We start from the raw sequence: 13,386 nt of genomic DNA, 5'->3' as shown, positions 1-13,386 counted from the left end.
AAATGAGGGGAGGGGAGGGAGGGAGGGGAGGGGAGGGGAGAAAGATCCCAAACACTGAAATGGACATGATCTCTTTTACAACACAGCATTGCAACCACCTCACCTTGGTGGGCCAACCCCATCCTCTGCCTTCCCTACTGAAGGTAAAAGGCTTTGTGAAAATCAAAGAATGTAAAAAAGACTGACAGATCCTGGCTGTACTTTGATGGACAGTTGGCAGTGGGGAGGTATGTCTGTCTGTCCACAGTAGTCCCAAGGGATCATATTCCTTCCGTCTCTCCAGAGTTTCTGTCTCCCAAAATACATCATCAGTAAAAATAGTAGCGAGGATTTACATCTAGGCCCTATAAGTATCTAAATGTAAGATTTCATGTCATTCTCCCAATATCAGTAGATAGAATGTCCTTTCACAAATGAAGATATTGACACTCAAGAGTAAATGAAGTGTCCACACACCCCCAAAGAAACGCACTAGCCTGACTGTACAGTAGAGCACTCTGCTGGCAGCCACACCCCACCTCCAACTGCACACATTCCCCTGCACCTCCGACGGGCCCCACTGGTGACAGTGACAGCTTACAGAGAGTGCACACTGCACAAACTCCTGCTGTTCCAGGCTGTATTAAACAGAGGTGTCTCCCCTTCAAGTTCACTGTCCCAGCAGCATTTTTATGAGCCCCAAAACAAATTTCATAAGTATCTCCTCGGGACCTGTGGGCCCAGGCATGGAGCTAGTGAGCAGAACAGACAGACCCCGGCCCACGGGAGTCCAGCTGGCAGGAAGACAAACACCGACGAGCAAAGTCACAGAACCCAAGATTCTGTCTTTTCATTTAGGTCACGATGCTCAGGTGGTGCATCAGCCACATTGACACAGATGTGCTCTGGCCCTGGAGGCCAGCATGCGAACCAGGCACGTGCTCTGGACTTCAGGCTGCCAGTCTGATCATCAGCATGCGCTCACCACAGTTGTTCAAAGAATGCATCATGAATATTCTAAGCATCAAACACCAAACACATGGGTTTCCAGGGTTCTGGCGTGAGATGCTTTTGTTTACTAGCAGGGAAAGGGGAAATAAATGCACAGGCTGCAGCTGTTCTGACCAGTCCTGTCCAGTGCAGCTGGTGCGTCCTTCTCGTGACTCAGGACGAAGTTTGCTTCCTGGGATACCAAAGACAGAAGTGAAAAGGCAGCTCTTCCTGCCACCTTTACACTTGCCCTTCTACCCGCATCCCCAGGCACCCGGAGATGCAGCTGCTTCTCCCCTCATGCCCACCATCAACAAGGAGAGAAGCCAAGAGGAAGGAAGTGGCCCAAGGGTTCTAGAGGGGTGAGGGGCCTCCCCTTCATCCTGCTGCTCAGAGGTGAGGCCACAAGTGACAGACTCAGTCAGGGTTTGGAGCCACGAGGTCCCCACAACCCACACAGTAACTCCCTCACATGGATGTTGGGCTTCTCTGCTCCCATCATCAGGAGTAGAAATGGTTCTAAAACACTAAACAGACAAGTAGATGAGTAAATGCTGTATAAAGCACATACTCAGAGTTGGAGACTGATAGGCATCTGAGCAAACCTGACCGACCACCAGACATGTAGCCTGGCCGGCAGAGTCTTGTGAGACTGAAAAAGTCAACATACAAATCATGGTACCCAAGTTCTCTTGAAATGCTGGATCAGGCAACAGTGGGTCTGCAATCCCAAGTAGAATCTGAGGGACGCTGCCCTGTTCCTAAAAGTCATGTCCATGGTCACCACAGCCCCACCCTCCCAGCAGCCTGTACACAGCAGCCCACTACCAGCTCACAGCACCGATCTGGCAGCTGTGTGACAAGCTCTGTGCTAAGCACATTTTCACACCCCACACTCTAGGGAATGGAAACCCAAGTGGCACAGACCTAAGATAAGTAAACATTAAGGGTTTTGAGATTTGCATCTTCACTCCCTTACTTGAACTAGTACCTGACCCCTGACACAGAAGCAGTAGCTCAGGACCTGAGGGCAGCCGGAAGGAGAGGAAGGGGAGGGCACAGAAACAATGCATTTCATGTGGAAGGAGTGAAAGCATGCCACAGCCTGTCACACCCCATTGTGGGCACAGTGTCAGCTGCTATTCTCATTCTTGTGACAGCAGTCCCACCAAGAGCAGGACCAAAGCCCTTCATCCCTTCATCCCGTGCATCACTGTTTCCAATGGGCTTTCGCCAAACACTGAGACCTTACATAACACAAATCTGAACCTCTGACCACCCATCCTGTCTGGCTAGCTGTTCTCCCTGCTCCCCACAAGTCAAAGCAGAGGACAGTATTTCCCCTTAGCAGTTCCAGAGAAAAAGGAATCGAGAAGCGTGAAGTTCAAAGTTCCCAAACACATCTGAGTAAAGAGGACATGCACTCCAGGGCGCAGACATACCTAAACACAACTTTAGCTAAAGCAAACCTGAATCTCACTGCAGCTGCAGCTCCTGGACGTTTTCTATTATCTATCATGTTGCCTAAGTCCTATCAAATTATAAAACCAAAAAGGCGCAGTCCATTTTAAAGAAGCGAGATGTGTTTCTTAGTACTAACCATACATTACATAACTCCTCCTTATTGGAGAACTGTAACTTCCAATATAATACTACACTGGTTCTTCTGATACAACCCTAATAATGTTATTGTTTGCCAATAACAATTTGAAACATATTTACACAGTGCTTCACGGTTCTGAAAGTGCTGGTATCTCCTTAGAGATAGACAGGTCAAGTGCTCTGTGCCCATTAACAAGCGAGGGCACTAAGGCACAGAGCCCAGCAGCAACCTGCCCAAGGTCACAGAGCTGAGCAGAGTCAACACAGCTTTGCAGCTCATACACGAATTCCAGAGGCACATCGAGTGACTCAGAAGAAAACAGCAAACACTGTGAAGAGTCAACACAGAGATGAAACGCTGTCACTTGCACCCATATACATACACACCCTGATACACACACACACAAGTAGGTACCAATGCCATGTTGTAAAAAAAAATTAATGTTAAATATTTCAGAAGGCTCTATCCATTTATTCTTTCCAATTATTAAGAAAGGTGACCAGTCTGAACTACAGGTTATAATGCAGTTTCAGTCTTACTCACAAAATAGCACAGTAACCACAAAGAACCATTCATTCACATCACATCCTCCCAGAGTTGAGTCAACATGCAATAATCACTCCTAAACGGGAAACTGGGGAACACTGATGTCCTTTCAGGCAAGTGCATTTGTGACTGCAGCACCCAGGACCAGCCCTGAGCACATGTCGCCCTCTAGTGGTACATGCCTCCTACTTTGTGGGTGCAGCTTCCTCTGTGTCATGCAGAGGAAGCTTAGAGAGGGATCTCCCAACATTTCTCACATACAGCTCAATACTTTTTTTAAGTAAATATTTTCACTATACACATATTTTTTATTTCTATACTGATGCTCCATAACAATTATGTTCATTATAAAATTTAGAAGTGCTTAAAGCATAAGGTTGTTTTAAAATGTAATCTAAATAGAAGTTCTCATCATTTCTTCTTGCACATTGGAGACAGCTGCTTAAGACCACCTAATAATATAATTTTATTCAAAACCATCAAACATAATTTCTGCCCTGGATAAGATACTCATGATCTTCTCTTTAGAGTGCCTGTGAATAACATTCTCTACAGGTGAATGAGGCATATAATTCTGAAGTTGCCCATTTCATTCACTAGAAAGTTATATTATACAACCCTGCTAACCAGAAAACTGAAGCGGTTTGTGTGGGCCAGGCAATACTCTCACGAGGGAACAATGTAGCCTTTACTCAACACTCAGCACAAGCAGGCCAGCAATCCAAAAGCACACCTGGAATCTCAGGTAGCCCTACTTTCCTTCCAGACAAGCTCACTTCTATGTATTAAAAATCTTAGTACTCTTAAGTACTTAGTACTCTTGAAGCCTGTTATTCAAGAAAGTCTTTATTTCAAAAAGACTGAATCAGGAGTCCACCCCAAAAGAATACAGTAACACTCTATCCTGTGTCAATAAGCAGAGAATGATGTAGACTTTTATCATCAGGATGCTCCTCTGATACCATCTCCTTTTATCATCAGGATGCACATAAATTAGAAATTACAGTCTGTATATCTATCTCAACTCTGATATCCTCCTTGGCATCAATGGCCTTGAGCCTTGTCTTTGAGAAGCAGAGTGCTGACTCACAAATATTCCAGAAAAAGATAATCTGAAAAAGTTTCACATTAAGTTCACATAAATGCAGGATAACAAAAGGTTTGTGGTGGTTGTTTTTGTTTTATCTCTTCTTTCCATATACACATTCTCAAAGACTATAATCAGTTAACTAAAGTGTTCCTTGAAGGCGGGCACCATGTCTTAAAACTTACCCCTGCATTCCTGGGGCCTACCACATGCTGAGGCACTTTCCATTGTGAAAAAACACAAACTCTTTATTTCTCCCAAAAAAAGAGTTAAAAAAATAAAAATTCTATATTTATAGATAAGTTCAATAATGAAACAATCTATTGTTAGGAAAGCATATGACACAAATTGCGTGTGATGCTTAATTCTATGTGTCAAGTTAGCTGGCTAATTTTTTGTTCAAATTAATTTAGATGTTGTTGTAAAGGTTTTTCTTTTCCTTTTTAATGTAAATAACATTTAAATCAGTAGACTCAGTAAAACACACCATCCTCCATAATCTGGACTGGCCTCATTCAAACAGTTGAAGGCCTTAAGAGAAATTACAGGGCTCCGCCCGGAGGAAGGAAGTCTGCCTCAGACTCGCGCTGCCACGTCCACTCTTCCCTGGTCCCCAACCTGCTGGCCTGCCCTGCACATTTCAGGTTTGCCGGCCCCCATAATCACGTGAGCCAATTCCTTAAAATACAGTCATATACCACTTAAGGACTAGGATATGACCTTGAAAAATGGGTCAGTAGGCAATTTTGTAGTTGTGCAAACATCACAGAGGGCACTTACACAAACCTAGAGGGTATAACCTACTACACACACAGCTATATGGTACAGCCTGTTGTTCCTACACTACAAGCCTGTACAGCATGTTACCATACAAAACAACATGAGATTAAAGCGAGCACAGGAGAAATGATGCAATCAGACATGGCAAACACAAGATGTACCAGGTAATACGGCACACTGTTTCACAGCAAACTTTTTTTAATAAGCAGAAAGAGTACACTGTAAAATGACAATAAAATGTACAGTAAGTACACAAACCAATAACACAGTTATTTTATTATCACTGTCAAGTACTATGTGGTGTACTTTCACACGACAGGCAGCACAGCAAGTTTGTTTGCACCTGCATCACCACAAACGTATGAGGAACGCACTGCACTACGTTATGATGCTACAGTGTCACTAGGCAATACAAATTTTTTAGATCCTTTAGAATCTATGGGACCACCATCACAGATGCTATCCATCAGTCACTGGAACACCATTATGCATCAAATGACTGTACATACTCTCACTCCTATGTAAATATACACATACATAATTTTTTTCTATTGGTTCTGTTTCTCTGGAGAATTCTGAATAACACACTGTCTACAGCTTTTTCAATGACCAACACCACAAGTATTCATTCACTGCTTTTTGATGTGCTAATTCTATTCCTCCTTAGTTAAACAAAACCACTACATCAAGTCCAATTACCAGGTGAAGAATATTCCGCTAAACCTGAAATGATGGGAAATGATGATAAAACAACCAAGAAAAGTCTTTCCAGTCAATATACATAGGTAGACCAGCACAATGGACATTCTGCCTTTATAACAGTGGGACATTTCAGTCCTACAAAAAAATGACTTCAGGGTGAAGACCCCTTTATAAGATATAACACTTCACAGAAAAGGCTTTAGCAAAACTTACTGAATGAAAAATAAGAGAAAATGCTAATGAAAAAAGGTGAGAAAAACAACTACCTCTTGGTTATCCTTGTTTTGGTGTGCCCAGAAAATCTTATGGTAGAGCGTCTCCATGGAGTTGCTGGAATCGGTCCGGTCAAAGCAGTGTCGGTCCAGCACTTCCAACGTGTGCAGAGCCCGGCTGATGGTCACGCCTGGACGTGGGAGTGCAGCGAGCCATTACAGAGGCCAAATGAAGCCAAAGCAGCACAGTGCAAAACTCATTATTATGTGGTACAAAAAAGACTTTTAAGAAACCATTCTCAGCATAGAAGAACTAACAACAAAACCAAGTCTGACATGCCAGCCAGGATCTTCAGGGCATAGACTAAAGAACATCCTCAAAATTCACGAGATGGCTTTGTCAAAAAGCACCCTTATTCAACATGTGGATGAATTTTCAAGAATCAGAAGCAAAACATAAAAAGCCCCACATTCAAAAGCACTCTCTGTTGTGCTCTGTACCTGCTGTTGACTCTTGGCACTTGTCGAAAGACCACCGAACTTCCACGGCACGGCCTCTTTGTTTTATCTGCTGTTCTACCTCGTAGATCCTTGCCCGAACCTGAAAAATAGTCACTTCTAATTACCTTGTGCTTGGAAAGCCACAGTGGCTGTCTAAGTCATATCAGGCTCTTCCGCACGAGCAGAGCACCCTACAGTGGACTACAATCTTGACTGCTTTGCGGGAAATTCAGCCTGTGGCCCAAGAGTGCATTTTAAGATTTACAGTTGGTGATTCAATGAAAGTTTTCAATAATAAATGCTCACAAAAATAAATGCTTGCAAAATTCTTTGCAAGTGAAAATCTTTTAGGACATCATATAGAAAGGTAAAAGTTCCAAATATGACCTTTGAGCCATTCTATGTATGAAAGCAACCAGCTACAATTCATTAATTTAGACTGCTTGGCAAAAAAACAGGGACCTTATTCTAAATATTAGTCACCATTCTTTGGTTAAAGTTTCTTTATGTCTTTGAACCAAGCAACCCAGCAATAATAAAAACATGTGATAATTACTAAATATCACAGACTACTACTACTGCAAGTTGTGGTCATATAGAACCATATTTGTAATTATTGTCTGGATGGCAGAACTCTTTGCCAAAACTGCCCAGTAGGAAGGGAGCAACATGGACTTCTGTGGTGGTTCCAGAGGCTAAATATTTCTCAAGGCCACCCAGAGAGAGAGGCGGGGAAGAGCTGGGAATGTCACCCAGCATGTGAAATGTTAAAACCCACTTGACTCATTATGCCCTGATGCCTCTCAAGAACGAGAACCCCTGCCCTGGCCAGTGTGGCTCAGTTGGTCGGAGCATCATCCCATACGACAAAAAGGTCATGGGTTCAATTCCCAGCCAGGCCACATGCCTGGGTTGTGGGTTTGGTCCAAGTCAGGGTGCCTGCGAGAGGCAACCAGTAGATGTTTCTCACATCACTGATTCTCTCCCTCTCTCTCCTTCCCCTTCCCCCCTCTACATCAATAAGCATATCATCAAGTGAGGATTAAAACAGATAATAATAACAACACTAAATGAGAATCCTCATCAAACCACAACAGAAAGTCTACCTGCTGATTGAAAGCTGTGTTCCCACCCGGCATGGGGAGACTGGAGGGAGCCACCTGCAGCAGATCCAGCGGTGAGCCAGGGTTCGCACTCTTATTGTCATTTGTGGAATAATTCCACACCAAGGCACTTGGGCAACAGAGAGTGACAGTCTGAAAACAAACCAGGAAAATCCACAGAGTTAGAGAAAAGAAAAAGTGTAACAATAGCTCCCAGTAAAAATGATGTCTTGCCATGACTTTTACAGTTTCTTACCAGTGAGTTTAAAATAAAATACAAATATTTTACTCCATAATTTTTCATTGATAAGACAAAACTAAGAATTATTTATTTGAAAGGGAAGAAGTATAACTACTGAGAAATTACCTAATACAGGAAACCAAGGAAATAATAAAAATGAAGTAATCATCACTTAAAACAATTTTTTTCATGAAATTTTAAAAAATGAGATTGAATTAAATATGTAATTTCTAAGGGTATGAACTCTAAAAAAGAATATATATATTTTTTACTATTTCAAATAATGGTACAGCAAGTAGCTTCATAAATGCTGGGTAGAGAGTAATCTGAACTAGCGGTCAGCACATTTTTTCTATAAAAAGCCAGATAGTAAATGTTTTAAGATTTTCAGTTCATCTATAGTTTCTGTCACATATTCCTCTTTTTTTGCTTTAATAACTTGTTGACAAAATAAAGCCCATTGTGACTGGTGGGCTGCATCTGGCCCACAGGCTGTAGCTCGTCCACTCTGGCTGCGACCCTTACAGGCCGGTTCTACTCGACTAGCCTGCATGCCACGTCTTCTGGGACCACCTTACCGGTACATCACAACAAGCCCCCACGTCACAAACACCACAGCAGGTGCTGTTACTCCCCGACTCCACAAGAGAGGACGATGAGACAGAAGGACCACAAGCAGGCCCAAACTGACTGCAGCACACATGCTTGGAACCACCATGCTAATCACACTGCCTCCTAAATGCAAATTAAATAGTATAACTCATGTTTAGTTAAACATTTACTCTGTGCCAAACCCTGCCCTGAAAAAGCTTTCTGTCCTCATAACCTTAACCCTGTCAGGTAACAAGAACTGTCATCATCCCCCATGTACACTTGGGGAAACAGAGCTTCAAGGAAGGTCAAAGTTACCAACAGGGAGAGCAAAGGCTAAAATCAGGTCTGAAATGATTTTAAAGTATATGTCTTCACCATTATGTGATTGTGCCACTCAACAGCAAACAAAGACAGCTTAGAGAATAAATGCTCCATTTCCTTTTTATAGAAAGTGAATTTAAAAATAAAAATACTAGATTCTAGGGGGCATGTTTGTGGAACCTAGATGGCAGATGGGAAGACCGTTAAGTCTCTGAACCTCTGGCACAGCTGTCTCCATGGGCAAACATCCCTACCCACTTCCCCCCATCTGAGACCACAGGGGTGCTCGTCTCCCATCCACAAGGGAGCTCTTCCCTGCGTGCTTAATTCCAAAGCTTCCCACAGCCAGGACACTAGTCTATCAAACACCCCTCCACTCCTGTTCTCCATTCTCTCTCTACTGGTCTACCCTTAGCTTAGAAATAGGTTCAAATCTGCCCATCAGAAGTAAATTTTTTAGAAAAATCTCCATTCACCCAGCAATGATTCTATCTCTGCCCTTCATTCTGCATCACTGGTGAACCCACCTTAATCTGACTTTTCACCCGACATCCAACTGATCATCAATGACACCACCATACTGTCAAAGACAAGTTCGGCCACCTTCTTACCAAACTTCCCCAATCCACTGGGCACTGCCCACTGCCCACTACTAACTACTTACTGAAACTTCCTGCGGTACCTCAAGAAACAGCTTCATGTGGTTATTAAGAGTGTGGACTCTGGACTCAGGCAGTTTGGGTTTGAATTCCACCATTTGGTTATTAGTGTTACAAAAACAACACTAATAACTTAATACGTGTTACAACTTACAACAGTGCCTAGAACATAATAAATGCTATTAAAATAACCGACTTAGCAGTACTGCCCATACTCTCGTCGTCTCTGTTTCTATAATAATGCTCTCTCCCCACTCTCTCTCCGGTCTGGCCAGACTTCCCTGTGTAGTTAGTTCCCTGGGCTGATTCTCACCCTCACGCCCGTCAGGTCCCCAAGTCCTCTCTCACTGCTGATTCCTGAGGCACCCACCCCCCCGCCCAGACTTCTGACCAGCTAAATGGCCACGAATGAATCAAATCCACACATTCGCCAGTTGTTTGCCCTAATCTTCAGGATGAGACATCTAACACCTCTTGAAAATGTCCACTTGGAGATCCTAAGGGGTAAAAATAGTCCAAAATTGAACTTACCTGGACTCTTAAAACTTACTTCTTCACCTTGTCTCTCTCCCCTCTACCTCCCCACTTCCACAAATCATCCTGCTACTGTGGTTAAAACAATCTAACTAATCCACACAGCTGACCGTGTCACTTCCATGCATAAGATCCTTCAACCACACCCCAATCAGAAGGCACACGGGGTCTTCAGTGCCCTGACCACCAATAGACTTTATGCTCTGTGTTCTGCTAACACCAACCTACACACAAGAGGACTGGTCAGCCCTCTGGGACCCTGCCCATGCTGTCAGCTCTGCCAGGAAGACTCTACACCTTTTCTTTTTAACTCATATTGTAAGCGCCAATCAGGACTACGTCCTGAAACCTTCCAGGAAGCTACGTCCTGAAGCTTTCTGGAAACCTCCAGAAAGCTTCCCTGAATTCTAGGTGGGACCAGAAATTCTGCTTCTCACTTCCCTTAGCTCCCTGTACATCCCCCTGGAAGCCCTTATCAAAGTCTACAAAAATTGCCCATTTGTAAGTCTGTCTTCCTGAGAAAGCAGTAAACTCCAGCATGCCTTCATGGCAAGGGCTATCTCTAAGCCTCTTAGCAAAGAGCCCAAGTAATGTGACCTTAACACTAACCTGTGAGCTCCCCAGGGCAGGGCTGCATCTCATTCCCTGCTGCCAGCCCAGCGGCCAGCACACTATTGGACAGTCACAAACTGCACCAACAGTAATGCTTGGCGCATGAACAGAGTGTGATAAATTGTTTGGAAGAGGCAACCAGCTCAAGATGTTAACTGAGGAAACTAAAGAATGTTGCATGAAGAAGCTGATCTCCCAGAAGAATAATAATGCAGGTGACTCACTCTATGGATTCCCTCAAGGATTTTTTATTTTATTTAATTTATTTGTTTTTAGAGAGGGAAGGGAGAGAGAAAGAGAGAGAGAGAGAGAAAAACATCAATGTGCGGTTGCTGGGGGTCATGGCCTGCAACCCGGACATGTACCCTGACTGGGAATCGAACCTGCGACACCCTCAAGGATTTTTAATCACTGAACTACTAACAGCTCTAACAAAGAACAGCTATAGGAACTTTCTTTGAGACTAAAGCAACTAATCTTCTCTTAGCCTGATTTAACACAGGTAATAAAACATAAAATTCCCATCTATTAATTTCTTGGTTAAGGAAAAAACTAGAGCTGTGATGTGAAAGCTGAGGATGTGATTCTCACTACAACTATTTCTGACATGGAAATTTAACATAAAGTAACCAGGTCCCAGGACTTACCTGCAACATACAACTCAGTCCATACACCAGAGGGCCATGCTGTGCACAAGAAAGGAAGTCTGAGAAGGCCAGCTGCACGGGGCTCACGCCAGGGCCAGGGGTGCCAGGGCTAGGGGCCCCGATGCTCGAGCTGTTTGGTCCTATCATCATGTGGGGTGAGTGGGCAGCAAGGAGGCTGGGGCTATCACTCAGCAGCAAGGCGAGACGCCGGGCACAAAAGTAGGCAAGACGACGAGACAGGTAGGCCGACTGAACAAACTCATCTGAATACTGAGAAGCACAAGGACACCAGACTCCAATCAAGACTGGTAAAATAACTGTCTTAATACACACATTCTTTTAATTAAAAAAAAAAAAAAACCTTCAAAGGTGCTGTATAGGCCAGTGCTGTCCAACAGAAACATAACGTAAGCCATATATGTAATTTAAATTTTTTTAGCCATTTAAAAAACAAACGTAAAATTAAAAGTATATTTTATTTATCCTCATATAGCCAAAATGTTATCATTTCAACATGTAATCAAAACAAGAAGTACTGAGACACTGTACATGCTCTTGTTTCTGCATTAAGTCTGATATTTGGTGTGTATTTGTCTCTAAGGACACATCCCAATCTGTACTTGTCACGGCACAACAGTTCGACAGCCACACCTGGCTGGCGGCGGCCGCAACAACAGCACCTCTGAGGGAGGGCGCACAGGACGGGGGCGCGGCACAGTCTCTGACAGGCTGCACTAGGGTGAGAAATGGCAGTACTTTCCATCACATGCTTTTGTGTTGTGTTTGAATAATCAAATACATGTATTACCTTTCCAAGATAGATGTTTTAAATAAATTCCATCCACATAACCTAAAGTTTAACAGACTTTAAGCCAATCATTAAAATAGGAAGTTCCCATCCCCAGTGGCTCAAAAAATATCAAACAAATGTAAAGGATCCTCTGTAACCTTAAAAAGAGATGATCTGTTTTGTTTTCACAGGAATCTGTGTGAACAAGGAGACAGTACTTGAAGGGCTGTTCGCTAAGCTCAGTGGCGGGAGAAATGGATGTGGGTGAGGATGCTCAACAAGGACAGGCAGATCAAACTATGACCATGGCCATTACAAATGGCTGCTAAAACTTAAGAAGCCTCTTGTCACTTCATGTATTGTAGCGTCAAGATACTTTTACATTCTGTTTCAAAATTAAATTTTTTCCTCTTCCATCTCTACTTACTTAACCATTCCTATCAGATTCATTTCTTGTCCATAAAATCAACCGGCTCGTGGTTATACGCACTGTACCTGCAGCATTAGTGGTAACAACAGTTTAAGAAGATCATCATCCATTGGTCTGATCTTTTCTAAAACATCCAAGATCCATGTCAAATATTCATGTTTTTCTAGCATTCCTTCCTTAAATGAACACAGAAAATTACATTAATATTACAGCAAGAAGCACTATTATTCTTATGCTTAAGCATAATTCTACTATTATTGTTTTTGTTGCTGTAAAACTCATTAATCACAGCCCAAATTCTAAACAAAAAGAACTAATATTATTTTATATGGTTGGTTTGGGTATTTTGTTATTGTTGTTGTTTTTGGTTTTTTGGTAATCTGCTTCATTCTAAATTTTTTAAAAATTTTAGTTTTTACAAGAAAGAAAATTCAAAAGACCCCCAAGGCACAGAGAGAGCCCCTGGCTGACTGCAGAGGTGTATGAGCTCATACTCACAGGAGGAAACCCGGCCAGTGGTGACAATTATAAAGAACAGAAGCACCCATGAAATCACTATCTTCACCAGAAGTGGACAACCCCATCAGATCCAATGCCCCTTAACAGTCTCCTCTACGCGAAAGCAAAATTCAGATACTATAACCTACTTGTAAAATATATCCTTAAAAATATAATGGTATAACTAATTATAATATAAAGAAATAAAAGGACTTTATAATAAAATACTATAATGTATAAATATTCTAGTATAACTACTAAAAACTGATAACATACCTACAAATTTCCAAAACATCCCATAGGGGTGATACAGACCCCGGACATAAGCACTCCTAACATTTTTCATCTACTGCCTCCACATATGTACATACAAGTGCACATGCTACTTCATGACAGCCGCTGCACATCATATTTGATGCCATAGTATAATTCTGTATTACAATTCACATTATGAAAGCAACTTCAAGGTGGAAACAGAAAGCTATTTTTTCTGGGAAAGACACACACTTTCACAGTGACTAGGGTAATAGCCTCAGTAATTAACATGAACTCCTACT

At 42.6% G+C, this 13,386-nt stretch overlaps 1 protein-coding gene across 1 annotated transcript in view; it reads right to left on the bottom strand.

Annotated features, from left to right (window-relative positions):
* MED12L (mediator complex subunit 12L) overlaps positions 1 to 13,386 on the bottom strand; it is a 316,418-nt gene that overhangs the window by 228,729 nt on the left and 74,303 nt on the right. The window contains exons 7-11 of the mRNA XM_045851889.1: positions 12,397 to 12,507; positions 11,112 to 11,381; positions 7,507 to 7,656; positions 6,401 to 6,500; positions 5,954 to 6,090 (exon numbers count right to left, since the gene is read on the bottom strand). Coding sequence (XP_045707845.1) covers positions 5,954 to 6,090; positions 6,401 to 6,500; positions 7,507 to 7,656; positions 11,112 to 11,381; positions 12,397 to 12,507 — 768 coding nt within the window. The remainder of the gene's footprint in view (positions 1 to 5,953; positions 6,091 to 6,400; positions 6,501 to 7,506; positions 7,657 to 11,111; positions 11,382 to 12,396; positions 12,508 to 13,386) is intronic.

Source organism: Phyllostomus hastatus, unplaced genomic scaffold, assembly GCF_019186645.2.
Source record: "Phyllostomus hastatus isolate PE091 unplaced genomic scaffold, TTU_PhHast_1.1 phas_contig_86, whole genome shotgun sequence".
Taxonomy (NCBI): domain Eukaryota; kingdom Metazoa; phylum Chordata; class Mammalia; order Chiroptera; family Phyllostomidae; genus Phyllostomus; species Phyllostomus hastatus.
The sequence above is the reverse complement of the archived record's forward strand: the minus strand, read 5'-3'. Positions and strand labels throughout refer to the sequence as shown.